The 17,026-nt window shown below is 46.0% G+C and overlaps 1 protein-coding gene across 4 annotated transcripts in view; it reads left to right on the top strand.

The window, feature by feature from the left end:
* The window catches only part of LOC138293061 (uncharacterized), a 289,136-nt gene that overhangs the window by 33,589 nt on the left and 238,521 nt on the right, over window positions 1-17,026 (top strand). For 2 of the 4 annotated variants that reach the window (XM_069232059.1, XM_069232056.1), the window contains exons 5-6: window positions 1,846-2,059; window positions 7,511-7,562. The exons of the other annotated variants lie outside the window; for them this stretch is intronic. In XM_069232059.1, coding sequence (XP_069088160.1) covers window positions 1,846-2,059; window positions 7,511-7,562 — 266 coding nt within the window. The remainder of the gene's footprint in view (window positions 1-1,845; window positions 2,060-7,510; window positions 7,563-17,026) is intronic. 4 annotated transcript variants of the gene reach the window in all.

Genomic DNA, 17,026 nt, shown 5'->3' with positions numbered 1-17,026 from the left:
CCACCTCGTTTCAGGTAAAACAGTCCAAAGGATGTAAAGCCAGCCTCTGCTGGAGGTATTCCAGAATGCTGAACCGGTGCATTTATTTCCAAAGACAACTTAGCGATGTCATACATGTGGGTTTTATCCATCTAGATGTGCATGATCAGAGTTGACAGATGGAAAATTCAAACTAAATTAAAGAAACACTAAAGAAGGAAGCAACTATTATGGATCAAATATCTGTGCTCTAACATCGATCCATTATTGAAGTACTCTTTTCACAAACAGGAGAAACGTGTAAACTGTTCAGTATCCAAGACAAGCTGACCCAAAATTTCAGACGCCGTTGTGATGGTGTTTATTCAGGGGTTGTCCATAACAAAGAGAAGAAATGATAAGATTTTAAAAATCAAAATGTAGAGAAATTACAGCAAACACACATTCTAAGCATATTTATAAAACAAAACTTACCCTACGCTCAAAATAGTTCAGTAATTGTTTCTTTCCTAATATTTTATTAAAAGTTTCTATAGTGCGGGTCTTACAGCAAGGGTGGCTTTGAATATTTAATTCAAGTATTTAATACTGGAGTCGCTAACATAGGCTTGCCACAATTTGCCCATCTCCCAGACTTAGGCTCAATATTTGGTGCTGGACATACTTTCCCTGAAGCATCTGGACAAGTGTGAAGACTGGGAGACGTAGCTCGGTTATGGTTCTGTTCTGAGAGTTCGTGATGTTACGGTTCAGTCAGGCTTATTTCTGTAGGATGTGGTCAGAGAAAATTATTGTCAGAATTTCATATAATATAAACATTGTGCCAAATATTGTCTCCCAAACATTATCCCCAAAATATTGCTTAATTGGAATTAATATTAGGAAATCTACACTCAGCTGCTTGATATTTTTGTAAACAATATTTAGAACATTATGTCTATGTCAAACGGTATTTCTTTGCACACTATTCTGATATACAATCAATGGTGACCGATACACAGACAGACATATCACATAGTCACTGTCTGATTATCAGCAACAGAATCATAGAGCTACACAAGCAAGGAGTAACTAGGGTGTGTGAAGTTACGAACTTCTCCTGCAAAGTCTGGTGGTGTTGGGAATCTCTGCAGCAAGGTGTAGTGCCCAGTAATGATGGGAAATCCAGCCACACATACGGCATTAGCAACACATAGAGAGGTCAACCTTGATTTGGAGATAAGGGAGTTTGCCAGTTACCACAACTGGGAAACAACCACCTCTAGGCAGAAGCACATCCATTACTACCTGCTGACATCATTCGTACCCCATATATGATAGTTGCCAATCAGCAATAGTCCACATGCTGTAAATCGGGCCGCAGTAGGAATGGTTGGGAAGAAGTGTAAAAATGTGTGAAAGCTGACCCATCTTTTTTATATTGCAAATGTTGCTCTTAGCAAAGACTGAAAAGTTTACAAGCAGCAGACCTTTCGAGCTCACACATAATTGAGACATCTGGAATTTAGGCAAAAAATTACATCATATATACAAGCAAGTCAGGCTGACATTGGAGGGTAAGGAGGTTGTTAGGTGGCTGGAGAGCAGGGAGGTCTTGAGACAATAGTTTAAGTTCCGGTCTCAGGACGTGGTTAGAATGAAAGAGGAAAACGCTTGGTTCCATGTCTTCTCTATCACTAGATCTGACCATGGTGTTGAGAGCAGGTATTGTTGTGATCCTATGACACTCTGATTGGAGGTTATCCACCCTATAGACTCAGTACTTCTCAAAGGGATTGTCTATTATTATTTACACTATTGTTGGTTAGAAGAAATAAGAAGTCTGATATCATATTTTAACATATGTTGTCCTCCCTCTCTTCTCAGGACTCTTCCATATGCAGGGCCGCCATTAATGCAGGAAAACTTACAAATGCGGGTGGGCCTGTTACAGTGGAGAAGAGGCCGGGACAAAGTATCTACCAGCAATCCACACGGAATGGAATAACAACCCGGGGATTTGGCCCCTGGTCCAGATCCTTTATTTTCACCTCAGAGATTGTTGTCATCCCACCCACAATCCCTCCTCAACCTCCAGCAGGTAACACTGAGAAGTATTTTCAAGATATAATCTGTTATCCTTTCACATATTTTTCCATAGTTTGGGAACTAAATCACATTTATGCAAGTCTAATGCTGGGAGTAGTCAGAAGACGGGACAAATGTGCCTGAACAGAAATGCATTATGCCTGTAGTAAGAAATGGAGTTATTAGTTGAGAGAGGTAGAAGCCCCATTCAAATAATAAACACAATCTTTGTCAGAGTGAAGAACAAAAGTCACTAATTAAACCTGTGCTTAACTCTCTGGTTGCCTGGCCCATAAGCAGCCAGCCTTAATTTAGAGGCAATGTGTAAATTATTTATGAATCACTCAAACAGCAATAAAGTGAAAACACCACACAAGAAATATACCAAATTTAGAAAAATAGAATACAATTTTATGAATAAAATGACACCAAAACCAAAAAAAATCAGTAGACCCGGAGTTAAAAGTTTATTAAGTTTTAGGTAAAAAAAAAGCACAAAAAAGAAAAAAAAACGCCACTCATGGGTATTTAGTAGGGCTGGACTGGGTCAAAGTCACACGTTCAGGTCTACTGTGACTGAGCATTGGTCAGATTTAGGGATCAGGTTTGTTCCAAGGAAGAGTTTCCCCTCTCAAAGTCCAAGTCCACACGAGGCGCCTCAGCTGGAGTTTAGCATTGACGTAGGTCACAAGGAACTCATTGTTGGCACAAGGAGCAGCCACCAAAGCCTCACGTTGATGGAGTCATGGGCAGTCACTGTTTGCCCTGAAGAGCAGGTTGCATTCGGAACTTAGCATTGGCAGAAGACGAGGTGCCCTTTTCTAATGGGAGGAACTCATGTGCTTTGGGAAAGAAGCCCAGAGTTCTGGATTTTTACCTGTAGCTTGGCTTTTGGGCTCAAGGAGTACACTCTGATGACAACCAAGGGTCCAGTACTTGGGGGGCACTTCTGGGGATCAACACTCACTCCAACAGAGGCTGCCAGCAGTGCTTAGACGGGTCCAGTTGGTGCTGGTCAGCTGGGCCGTTGTAGGGAAGGTCTCTGAAAGCTTTTTGTATATCTGTTGTGTAAAAGCTCAAACAAGAGGTCAGCCAACTGACCCCTGGCCTCACTTCTGGAAACCTTGGTTTCAAGGCAGGCAGGTCCAGTCTTACCTTATCAGACAGCAGGGCAGTCCTTCTTCAGAATCTTCCACAGGGTGGAACTTTTATACCCAGTGTCAGCCTATTTATAGAGGCCAATTCCCAACCTACTCCCAAAATAGTTCTGACCAATTTTCCCTCTTCTCTGGGTTTGGCTCCAATCTGTCTAGGTGGATACGGGCAGGCCTGGTGCCAAATTACTTTGGGACAGATTTAAGTGAAAATGATGGTGCGCCTCGCTGCACCAAATTTGACAGCGTTGTGCGCCGTCTTTTTCAAAACGCAGGGATGCACCGTATTTACAATCATACAGCGCATCCCTGTGTTTCCCCCTGTGCCAGTGCAAAATTTGCTGCTGCATGCCAACGCAACCACCCTTGCACCATAGTGCACCCGGAACACAAGCAACCAAGAACTTATTGCACCCTTACTAGGATTTATCAGCCAAGTCCAGCCTGGTTCCAGTGGCACAGTGTGCACAGTACCCACATCTGAGCTCACCCGTCCAACTAGTGCATCACATTGAAGTATTAAAAAAAGTGATGGATAGAATGCTTGACTTAATCACAGCCTCTGGTAAATAATCGGGCTATATTCCAGTCCATCAGGACTTTGCATACCATGCCACCTTAGTTTGGACCCAGCAGCATTCAAATCAGTCTTCAATCTGCTCCAGTAGAAACAGTACAGTCAGAACTTCCAGGCCAAGTCCTCCTTGAACCAGATAACGAGCAATCCATGACAATTTTGCTCGTTAGCTGGGTATAGCTTGGTTCCAGTAGCACAGTGTACTTGGGACGCACATCAAAGCATATCCGTACCACTTAGGGCATCACACTGAAGAATGCAAAAAAGTGATGGATGGAATGCATGAATTAATCTCCACCACTCGTATTTGCATGAGATTGCATCCCAGTCCATCGTTATTCTACACACCATCCCAACTTTGTTTGGCCTAGCCATATTCAAATCAATTCTGACCCTGCTCCAATGGGATAGGTCAAGCCCAAACTGCCAGGCCGGTCCTCCTTGAACCCAATCATAAGCAAGTCAGGACTGGTTTCACCCTTATTAGGACTCATCAACAGGCCATAGCTTGGTGCCAGTGGCACAGTGAGAACACCACCCACGTCTGGACTTATCCTTCCGACTTAAAGCATAACGCTGAAGTATACAATAAAGTCTATGGCTACTTCCGCTCTGGTTCAGGGAGGATCCAGCCTGGCAGTTCGGACTGGCTTTTCCTTTTGGGCCAGTGGGTGTAGACTAATTTGTGCATGCTTAAACCTAAACTGAGGTGGCATGGTTGGTGAAAAACTATGGATTGAGATATGTCCCAGAGTGACTGCCAGTGGCTGAGATTAATACAAGCATCCTATGCATCACTGTGTTGTTGTTGCAGTTGATGCCCTACCTGCACCTGGTATGCCCAGATATGGGTCCTGTGCTCACTGTGCCATTTCAACCAAGCCATACCTGGCTCATGAAGCCTAGTCAGGGAAAAAACGGTCTTGGGTTGCTTGTGTTCCCATTGGAGCAGGGTAAAGGGTAAAGAATGATTTGCATTTAGCTGGTTTCAAAATGAGGTGACATGGTGGCAATAAAGGATGGAATGGGATGAGGCCATAGCGATAGCCAGTGGCTGAGATTAATTCAAGCACTCCATCCATCAGTGCATTGTACGCTGCAGTTCACACTCTTATTGTGACAGGTATGCCAAGATGTGGTATACCTTGCTCAGTGTATCCCTGAAACTAATCTATCCCTGACTGATGAGCCCTCATCCGGGTGAAATCGGTCTTGAGGTGCTTGTGTTATTGTTCAGGGAGGACCTGGCCCAGCAGTTTGGACTGGACTGTTTCTACTGGAGCTAGATCAAGACTGATAGCTGGGTCTAAACTGAGGTGGCATGTTTGGTGAAAAATTATGCATTGTGGTGCAGACTCAAGCGATTGCCAGTGTCAAAGATTAATTCAAGCATTTTATGCATCACCATGTTGTTGTTGCAGTTGATTCCATAAGTGTGACGGGTTTGCCCAGACATGGGTCTCATACTGTTTGTGGCACTAGAACCAAGCTATACCCAAAGGATGAGCCCTAATCAGGGCAAAACTGTACATGGGTTCCTTGTGTTCTGGTTCAGTTCAGAGAGGATTCAACCTGGCATTTCACGCTGGACTGTTCCTATTGGAACAGAGTGAAGGCTGATTTGCTTGTGGCTGGGTCCAAACTGAGATGGCTTTATGGGTGAAAAATGATGGATTGGGATGTGGACCTAATCAATTGCCAGTGGCTGAGATTAATTCAAGTATTCCTTCCATCACAGTGTTAATGTTGCAGTTGACACTCTAAGTGCAACAGGTATGCCCAGAAGTGGTTCCCGTGCACACTGTACTGAGCTATACCCAACTATTAAGCCCTGGTCTTCGGTCGCTTGTGTTCAGGTTCAGGGAGGTCCTTTCCTGGCAGTTCAAGCTGGATTGCTCCTGTTTGAGCAGGGTTAGCACTTATTTGCATATGACTGGGTCCAATCTGATGTGGCATGATGGGTGGGAAACGATGGATTGGCATGCGCCATGAGCAATTGCCAGTGGCTGAGGTTAATTTAAACGTTTCATCCATCACCATGTTGTTGCAGTTGATGTGTAAATGTGACGGGTTGCCCAAACGTGGGTCCTGTGCTCATTGTTCCATTGGAACCAAGATACACCCAGCTACAGGGACCAAGCTATACCTTACTGATGGGCCATAATCAGGGTTATTCCGGTCTAGTGTTGCTTATGTCCGGTTCAGGGATGACCTGCCTGGATGGTTCAGGATGGACTGTTCATATTGGAGCATGATGAATACTGATTCGCATATGGCTGGGTCCAAACTGAGGAGGCAAAATGGTCTGTGAAAAACAATGGATTGGGATGCAGCTTGATTGATTATAGTGGTTAAAATGAATTCTAGCATTCCACCCTTCACCACGTTCTTATTACATTGGATGCCCTAAGTGTGATGGGTATGTCCAGATGTGGTCTCATGCTCACTGGAGCCAAAATATACCCAACTGTTGAACTCTATATATGGCAAAACTGGACTTGGGTTGCTTGTGTTCAGGTCCAGGAAGGACCTGGGATGGCATTTTGCGCTAGGATGTTACTACTGAAGCAGGGTCAAGACCGATTTGCATATGGCTGCATCGAAATTGAGGTGGCATGTTGGACAGAAGACGATTAATTGTGATGCAGCTCAAGCAAGTGCTGGTGGCTGAGAATAATTCAAACTTTCTAAAGGTAGCATTTTCAGAACGGTAACTTAAAATCTGAAATTACCATTATAGAGGAAGTTAAGTTACAATTAAAATGAGTGGAAGATTTTTTTCTCTATCTGTTCCCAAATTGAAGTTATCCCTTATTCACTGTAATAATATAACCCAGTGTTAATTGATAGGTGCAATAGTCCTGCTACATTGAAAGACATTTTTAGGACTTTTTCAATGTCAGGACATGTAAAACTCAATTCCACATGTCCTTCTTTTTAAATTCCATGTTCCCTGTCCTTTGAGGTTTTAGGGCTTACTTTAGGGGTGACTTATAGGTATTAGCAAGGAAGGTTTAAGTCTGGCAAAAGTTTATTTTGCCAAGTCGAAATGGCAATTGAAAACTTCACTACAGGCTGCAGTGGCAGACCTGAGACATGTTTTGCAGTGGTAATTTAATGGGTGGCACATTCAGTGCTTCAGCCCACCGATAGTGTTTAATATATACGTCCTGGGTACATATATTATCATGTGCTAGGGACTTATAAGTAAACTAAATGTACTAATTAGGTGTATACCAACTTTACCATGTTTACCTGAGACAGCACAAGCACTTTACCACTGGTTAACAAGTCCGAAGCACGCACAGTGCTAATGCCAACAAAAATGAATTCAGTTAAAATAAAGTGGTGCAGCCAAAAAGGTTGGAGGAATACCACACCAAGGATGTGAGCTCTTACTCTTGTAATATAAATTAGAGCAACATAATTTATGAGAACGAACAGCACTAAAGGGAGTATAGGAATTTGTTTAGAAGAACAATCTGGGCGTCTACCGTAAAGGCACTTTTAGCAGTTGGAAATATTCCAAGCATACCTTTGTATCAAGTGTTAGAAAGATCGCAGGGAATTTTAATTTCAATTTTTTCTGGTCTAGTCATGCTTGGGTTTGAGTTAGGTTTGTCCTTGAATTGTTTTGGTCCCACTCTGTTGATTTGAACTGCAGCTTAATTTCCTAGCTTGAATGTTTCCATTACCTCCCTTGACAAAGACACTGCTTCTCTCTTTTTTCCAGTTCCTGTTCAGTGTAATACCCAGGCTAGAGAACTAAGTCACAGCATAATAGAGTGAGTACAATTACTATGCAGTGTCTATTGTTTCTGCAATTACATTTCTTCTTTTTGTTGTTTATATAAAAATTGAGACAACTTCAAAACAACATCCGGTCCACCTCGTGGCTCAGCTGGCATTGTATGGTCAGGCTAAATGACAACTAGGTTTCATTAGCATGTGTCTTTTTTCTTGTTTGTTGTAATAATGGGAATGCAAAATCCAAAAATTAATGCTAAATTCAATCTAGTTGTTAACCAGACTCTAGGACAGGTTAGAATAGATAATAATGATTCACATGGAGTGACGTAGGGTATTATCTTGTGTTTAGAAAGAACTGAAAAGATAACTTTTGTATTTCACAGTCAAAGGACATGGTTTCTGTGGCAGAGGTTTTGAGAAGACATGTCCAGAAGGAAGGAATAGCTAACTAGAAAGGTTCCTGTGTCCAGAAAGGCTTACTAAACACTTCAGGTGGACAGGCAAAGTTTGCTGAAAGTTGACATGGAAGTTAAAAGCATATATATATATATATATATATATATACATATTGTAAAGAAATGCCTCCCTGTTGCAGTTACCCCCCACTTTTCGCCTGATACTGATGCTGACTTGACTGAGAAGTGTGCTGGGACCCTGCTAACCAGGCCCCAGCACCAGTGTTCTTTCACCTAAAATGTACCATTGTTTCCACAATTGGCACACCCTGGCATCCAGATAAGTCCCTTGTAACTGGTACCTCTGGTACCAAGGGCCCTGATGCCAGGGAAGGTCTCTAAGGGCTGTAGCATGTATTATGCCACCCTAGAGACCCCTCACTCAGCACAGACACACTGCTTACAAGCCTGTGTGTGCTGGTGAGAACAAAATGAGTAAGTCGACATGGCACTCCCCTCAGGGTGCCATGCCAGCCTCTCACTGCCTATGCAGTATAGGTAAGACACCCCTCTAGCAGGCCTTACAGCCCTAAGGCAGGGTGCACTATACCATAGGTGAGGGTACCAGTGCATGAGCACTGTGCCCCTACAGTGTCTAAGCAAAACCTTAGACATTGTAAGTGCAGGGTAGCCATAAGAGTATATGGTCTGGGAGTCTGTTTTACACGAACTCCACAGCACCATAATGGCTACACTGAAAACTGGGAAGTTTGGTATCAAACTTCTCAGCACAATAAATGCACACTGATGCCAGTGTACATTTTATTGTAAAATACACCACAGAGGGCACCTTAGAGGTGCCCCCTGAAACTTAACCGACTGTCTGTGTAGGCTGACTAGTTCCAGCAGCCTGCCACACCAGAGACATGTTGCTGGCCCCATGGGGAGAGTGCCTTTGTCACTCTGAGGCCAGTAACAAAGCCTGCACTGGGTGGAGATGCTAACACCTCCCCCAGGCAGGAGCTGTGACACCTGGCGGTGAGCCTCAAAGGCTCACCCCTTTGTCACAGCCCAGCAGGGCACTCCAGCTTAGTGGAGTTGCCCGCCCCCTCCGGCCACGGCCCCCACTTTTGGCGGCAAGGCTGGAGGGAACAAAGAAAGCAACAAGGAGGAGTCACTGGCCAGTCAGGACAGCCCCTAAGGTGTCCTGAGCTGAGGTGACTCTGACTTTTAGAAATCCTCCATCTTGCAGATGGAGGATTCCCCCAATAGGGTTAGGATTGTGACCCACTCCCCTTGGGAGGAGGCACAAAGAGGGTGTACCCACCCTCAGGGCTAGTAGCCATTGGCTACTGACCCCCCCAGACCTAAACACGCCCTTAAAATTAGTATTTAAGGGCTACCCTGAACCCTAGAAAATTAGATTCCTGCAACTACAAGAAGAAGGACTGCCTAGCTGAAAACCCCTGCAGAGGAAGACCAGAAGACGACAACTGCCTTGGCTCCAGAAACTCACCGGCCTGTCTCCTGCCTTCCAAAGATCCTGCTCCAGCGACGCCTTCCAAAGGGACCAGCGACCTCGACATCCTCTGAGGACTGCCCCTGCTTCGAAAAGACAAGAAACTCCCGAGGACAGCGGACCTGCTCCAAGAAAAGCTGCAACTTTGTTTCCAGCAGCTTTAAAGAACCCTGCAAGCTCCCCGCAAGAAGCGTGAGACTTGCAAAACTGCACCCGGCGACCCCGACTCGGCTGGTGGCGATCCAACACCTCAGGAGGGACCCCAGGACTACTCTGATACTGTGAGTACCAAAACCTGTCCCCCCTGAGCCCCCACAGCGCCGCCTGCAGAGGGAATCCCGAGGCTTCCCCTGACCGCGACTCTTTGAACCTAAAGTCCCGACGCCTGGGAGAGACCCTGCACCCGCAGCCCCCAGGACCTGAAGGACCGGACTTTCACTGGAGAAGTGACCCCCAGGAGTCCCTCTCCCTTGCCCAAGTGGAGGTTTCCCCGAGGAATCCCCCCCTTGCCTGCCTGCAGCGCTGAAGAGATCCCGAGATCTCTCATAGACTTCCATTACAAACCCGACGCTTGTTTCTACACTGCACCCGGCCGCCCCCGCGCTGCTGAGGGTGAAATTTCTGTGTGGACTTGTGTCCCCCCCGGTGCCCTACAAAACCCCCCTGGTCTGCCCTCCGAAGACGCGGGTACTTACCTGCAAGCAGACCGGAACCGGGGCACCCCCTTCTCTCCATTCTAGCCTATGCGTTTTGGGCACCACTTTGAACTCTGCACCTGACCGGCCCTGAGCTGCTGGTGTGGTGACTTTGGGGTTGCTCTGAACCCCCAACGGTGGGCTACCTTGGACCAAGAACTAAGCCCTGTAAGTGTCTTACTTACCTGGTTAACCTAACAAATACTTACCTCCCCTAGGAACTGTGAAAATTGCACTAAGTGTCCACTTTTAAAACAGCTATTTGTGAATAACTTGAAAAGTATACATGCAATTTTGATGATTTGAAGTTCCTAAAGTACTTACCTGCAATACCTTTCGAATGAGATATTACATGTAGAATTTGAACCTGTGGTTCTTAAAATAAACTAAGAAAAGATATTTTTCTATATAAAAACCTATTGGCTGGATTTGTCTCTGAGTGTGTGTACCTCATTTATTGTCTTGTGTATGTACAACAAATGCTTAACACTACTCCTTGGATAAGCCTACTGCTCGACCACACTACCACAAAATAGAGCATTAGTATTATCTCTTTTTACCACTATTTTACCTCTAAGGGGAACCCTTGGACTCTGTGCATGCTATTCCTTACTTTGAAATAGCACATACAGAGCCAACTTCCTACATTGGTGGATCAGCGGTGGGGTACAAGACTTTGCATTTGCTGGACTACTCAGCCAATACCTGATCACACGACAAATTCCAAAATTGTCATTAGAAATTGATTTTTGCAATTTGAAAAGTTTTCTAAATTCTTAAAAGTCCTGCTAGGGCCTTGTGTGTTAAGTCCCTGTTTAGCATTTCTTTTAGAGTTTAAAAGTTTGTAAAAGTTTGAATTAGATTCTAGAACCAGTTGTAGATTCTTAAAAAGTATTCCAACTTTTAGAAGCAAAATGTCTAGCACAGATGTGACTGTGGTGGAACTCGACACCACACCTTACCTCCATCTTAAGATGAGGGAGCTAAGGTCACTCTGTAAAATAAAGAAAATAACAATGGGCCCCAAACCTACCAAAATACAGCTCCAGGAGCTTTTGGCAGAGTTTGAAAAGGCCAACCCCTCTGAGGGTGGCAACTCAGAGGAAGAGGATAGTGACTTGGAGGACAATTCCCCCCTACCAGTCCTATCTAAGGAGAACAGGGTCCCTCAAACCCTGACTCCAAAAATAATAGTCAGAGATGCTGGTTCCCTTACAGGAGAGACCAACACCTCTGAAATCACTGAGGATAGCCCCAGTGAAGAGGACATCCAGTTAGCCAGGATGGCCAAAAGGTTGGCTTTGGAAAGACAGATCCTAGCCATAGAGAGGGAAAGAAAAGAGATGGGCCTAGGTCCCATCAATGGTGGCAGCAACTTAAATAGGGTCAGAGATTCTCCTGACATCCTAAAAATCCCCAAAGGGATTGTAACAAAATATGAAGATGGTGATGACCTCACCAAATGGTTCACAGCTTTTGAGAGGGCTTGTGTAACCAGAAAAGTGAACAGATCTCACTGGGGTGCTCTCCTTTGGGAAATGTTCACTGGAAAGTGTAGGGATAGACTCCTCACACTCTCTGGAAAAGATGCAGAATCTTATGACCTCATGAAGGGTACCCTGATTGAGGGCTTTGGATTCTCCACTGAGGAGTATAGAATTAGATTCAGGGGGGCTCAAAAATCCTCGAGCCAGACCTGGGTTGACTTTGTAGACTACTCAGTAAAAACACTAGATGGTTGGTTAACTGGAAATGAAGTGTGTGACTATGTTGGGCTTTATAATTTGTTTATGAAAGAACACATTTTAAGTAACTGCTTCAATGAAAAGTTGCATCAGTATCTGGTAGACCTAGGTCCAATTTCTCCCCAAGAATTGGGAAAGAAGGCAGACCACTGGGTCAAGACTAGGGTAACCAAAACTTCCACTGGGGGTGACCAAAAGAAAGGGGTTACAAAAACTCCCCAGGAGAAAGTGGGTGACACTAGAAACAAAGAAAAAGAGTCCTCTGTAGGCCCCCAAAAACCAGAACAGGTGGGTGGGCCCCAAGACACAACCCAAAACAAAGGTGGGTACCAGGGTAAGAACTGGGATGCCACTAAGGCATGGTGCCACAACTGTAAACAGTCTGGGCACCACACCAAGGACACTTCTTGTCCCAAAAACAAACCCCAGAACAAGATTCCAGGGGTAACCAGTGTAGCCATGGGAGATGACTCCTCAGATGAGGAGGTCTTCATAGCCTTCAACTGGAAACAGGGCCCAACAGGTGAGTTGGAGATTCCAGAGGGAAGTAGACACTTCCACCACCTACTGGTGAATGGAATCCCAACCACTGCCCTGAGAGACACTTGTGCCAGTCACACTATTGTGCATGACAGGCTGGTGCTCTCAAACCAGTACATCCCAGGTGAGACTGCCAGGGTAAGAGTTAGCCTAGACAGGGTCACTAAGAGGCCTGTGGCTTTAGTACCCATAGAAGTGGGTGGCACTCTTAGCTGGAGAAGGGTAGTAGTCAGTACAGACCTCCCCCTTGATTGTCTCCTTGGAAATGACTACCCAGAGGTTAGTCAGAGCCCAAGAGAGGAACTGGTCCAGTGCCAGTCCTCTCCCAAGGATTCTGGAAGTCCTGCCTCTGCAGTAAATGCAAGTAGGCCCCAGAAGAAAAAGAAAAGGAAACAGAGTAGGAAAGGTGGACAACCTTTAGCCAAGGTTCCAGCAAGCCAAGGAGATTCTGCTCCAGTAGGGGAGAACTCCAAAAATGGCTCTGATAAAGTCCAACCTGACCCACAAGAAGTCCTGGCTAGTCAGGCAACTGTTAAGCCTGAGTGGGTGGCTCCTCAGCTAACAGAAGAAAGAGTGGAAGAAGGGTGTTTACTACAAGATGTGGTGACCCCCCACTCTAATACAGCAGACAGGCACCCTGAACCCAAAGAAGCCTGTAACTTAGCCCCTTCCCTTGTAGGTGAAGAGCTAAAGGTGTGGTTCTGGGCACTGACAGCTGTCAGTGGCCTCTGCTGGGTGTTAGCCTTTATGGCTGCACTATCCTTGGCCTGGTGGTCTGACCCCATGCCAAATAACAAGTTAGGCCCCCTGACCCTGTTGGTCATGGTGGGGTTACTCCAGCTCTGGGTAACCTCTTTGGGTAAGCTAGGGGTGACCCTGGCTAAGATAAGGTTAGCAGAGGTGGATACCTCTGACCTCAAAATAGAGAGAATGGGTGAAGACATAAAAAGCACAGACAAGTGGCAGTTCAGACTAGGTCCTATCACTGTGGAAGTGGGTCAGTTCCCCAGAGGGAATGACCTGAACAGGAGGATGTAAGGCAGAGTAGGCCCTGCAACAAACCAGCCATTTCCTCTACTCTTCCTCGCCTGACAGACTAGGAAGACTCTTCCAGCGTTGGCTGAGTCTCCTGGCCTGTGGGCTGGGGGGGGCTTGTGTAAAGAAATGCCTCCCTGTTGCAGTTACCCCCCACTTTTCGCCTGATACTGATGCTGACTTGACTGAGAAGTGTGCTGGGACCCTGCTAACCAGGCCCCAGCACCAGTGTTCTTTCACCTAAAATGTACCATTGTTTCCACAATTGGCACACCCTGGCATCCAGATAAGTCCCTTGTAACTGGTACCTCTGGTACCAAGGGCCCTGATGCCAGGGAAGGTCTCTAAGGGCTGTAGCATGTATTATGCCACCCTAGAGACCCCTCACTCAGCACAGACACACTGCTTACAAGCCTGTGTGTGCTGGTGAGAACAAAATGAGTAAGTCGACATGGCACTCCCCTCAGGGTGCCATGCCAGCCTCTCACTGCCTATGCAGTATAGGTAAGACACCCCTCTAGCAGGCCTTACAGCCCTAAGGCAGGGTGCACTATACCATAGGTGAGGGTACCAGTGCATGAGCACTGTGCCCCTACAGTGTCTAAGCAAAACCTTAGACATTGTAAGTGCAGGGTAGCCATAAGAGTATATGGTCTGGGAGTCTGTTTTACACGAACTCCACAGCACCATAATGGCTACACTGAAAACTGGGAAGTTTGGTATCAAACTTCTCAGCACAATAAATGCACACTGATGCCAGTGTACATTTTATTGTAAAATACACCACAGAGGGCACCTTAGAGGTGCCCCCTGAAACTTAACCGACTGTCTGTGTAGGCTGACTAGTTCCAGCAGCCTGCCACACCAGAGACATGTTGCTGGCCCCATGGGGAGAGTGCCTTTGTCACTCTGAGGCCAGTAACAAAGCCTGCACTGGGTGGAGATGCTAACACCTCCCCCAGGCAGGAGCTGTGACACCTGGCGGTGAGCCTCAAAGGCTCACCCCTTTGTCACAGCCCAGCAGGGCACTCCAGCTTAGTGGAGTTGCCCGCCCCCTCCGGCCACGGCCCCCACTTTTGGCGGCAAGGCTGGAGGGAACAAAGAAAGCAACAAGGAGGAGTCACTGGCCAGTCAGGACAGCCCCTAAGGTGTCCTGAGCTGAGGTGACTCTGACTTTTAGAAATCCTCCATCTTGCAGATGGAGGATTCCCCCAATAGGGTTAGGATTGTGACCCACTCCCCTTGGGAGGAGGCACAAAGAGGGTGTACCCACCCTCAGGGCTAGTAGCCATTGGCTACTGACCCCCCCAGACCTAAACACGCCCTTAAAATTAGTATTTAAGGGCTACCCTGAACCCTAGAAAATTAGATTCCTGCAACTACAAGAAGAAGGACTGCCTAGCTGAAAACCCCTGCAGAGGAAGACCAGAAGACGACAACTGCCTTGGCTCCAGAAACTCACCGGCCTGTCTCCTGCCTTCCAAAGATCCTGCTCCAGCGACGCCTTCCAAAGGGACCAGCGACCTCGACATCCTCTGAGGACTGCCCCTGCTTCGAAAAGACAAGAAACTCCCGAGGACAGCGGACCTGCTCCAAGAAAAGCTGCAACTTTGTTTCCAGCAGCTTTAAAGAACCCTGCAAGCTCCCCGCAAGAAGCGTGAGACTTGCAAAACTGCACCCGGCGACCCCGACTCGGCTGGTGGCGATCCAACACCTCAGGAGGGACCCCAGGACTACTCTGATACTGTGAGTACCAAAACCTGTCCCCCCTGAGCCCCCACAGCGCCGCCTGCAGAGGGAATCCCGAGGCTTCCCCTGACCGCGACTCTTTGAACCTAAAGTCCCGACGCCTGGGAGAGACCCTGCACCCGCAGCCCCCAGGACCTGAAGGACCGGACTTTCACTGGAGAAGTGACCCCCAGGAGTCCCTCTCCCTTGCCCAAGTGGAGGTTTCCCCGAGGAATCCCCCCCTTGCCTGCCTGCAGCGCTGAAGAGATCCCGAGATCTCTCATAGACTTCCATTACAAACCCGACGCTTGTTTCTACACTGCACCCGGCCGCCCCCGCGCTGCTGAGGGTGAAATTTCTGTGTGGACTTGTGTCCCCCCCGGTGCCCTACAAAACCCCCCTGGTCTGCCCTCCGAAGACGCGGGTACTTACCTGCAAGCAGACCGGAACCGGGGCACCCCCTTCTCTCCATTCTAGCCTATGCGTTTTGGGCACCACTTTGAACTCTGCACCTGACCGGCCCTGAGCTGCTGGTGTGGTGACTTTGGGGTTGCTCTGAACCCCCAACGGTGGGCTACCTTGGACCAAGAACTAAGCCCTGTAAGTGTCTTACTTACCTGGTTAACCTAACAAATACTTACCTCCCCTAGGAACTGTGAAAATTGCACTAAGTGTCCACTTTTAAAACAGCTATTTGTGAATAACTTGAAAAGTATACATGCAATTTTGATGATTTGAAGTTCCTAAAGTACTTACCTGCAATACCTTTCGAATGAGATATTACATGTAGAATTTGAACCTGTGGTTCTTAAAATAAACTAAGAAAAGATATTTTTCTATATAAAAACCTATTGGCTGGATTTGTCTCTGAGTGTGTGTACCTCATTTATTGTCTTGTGTATGTACAACAAATGCTTAACACTACTCCTTGGATAAGCCTACTGCTCGACCACACTACCACAAAATAGAGCATTAGTATTATCTCTTTTTACCACTATTTTACCTCTAAGGGGAACCCTTGGACTCTGTGCATGCTATTCCTTACTTTGAAATAGCACATACAGAGCCAACTTCCTACACATATATATATATATATATATATATTAGTCAGCCACTCTTCTCAACTATCATTAGGAGGTATCAATTCTGACACAGACCTCCACTTGAGGACATGGTCAAGGTCACACAACTCTGACTTAGAGGATGCTCTTCTGCTCCTGCCCTCAACCCAGGACAACCAGGAGGAGACCATGTCTAAACTGGGGAATTAAACATTAATTTTGTTGATCATTTTGTACTTAGTAAATTGGTAAACTAAAAATGTGCAGTTTACTCAAAACAGAAAAGGGGAATTGGCAACCCCTTCAAAGAATGCAAGCAGAAGCTGACATTGGAAATATAGTGCAGGACTTATGTTGTCTTGATAGAGTCACAGTAATACGTTTATAATACTCTCTCCAAATAAAAGAGGCTCTTCATGGCAACAAGAAACAACAATCTACAAGTGAAGAGCAAACTCAGAAATTCTACCATTGCAGCAGATGAAAACTGTGCCTATATAATAGAACCAAGGGAAATACTTGAACACATTCTAATCTGTTCAAGGTATGACACAATATGTAAGAGGCAGCTAACGTAAGCCATGATTGATAGCAATGTACACATGGCAGGGGAAATTATGTTTTTCTTTTAAGAGACCAAAACACAAATATAACCACAAGGGAAATGTCTTTCCTACACAATGCTGGAATAATACAAAAAGAAGTGTTAATGCATCACTCTCCACAAACTTTACAATCTCATAATTTGATAGGGAAGTTTTATCTTTCTTCAGTACCTCAA

This window comes from Pleurodeles waltl, chromosome 4_2 (genome assembly GCF_031143425.1).
Source record: "Pleurodeles waltl isolate 20211129_DDA chromosome 4_2, aPleWal1.hap1.20221129, whole genome shotgun sequence".
Taxonomy (NCBI): domain Eukaryota; kingdom Metazoa; phylum Chordata; class Amphibia; order Caudata; family Salamandridae; genus Pleurodeles; species Pleurodeles waltl.
This window is presented reverse-complemented; position numbering and strand designations above follow the sequence as displayed.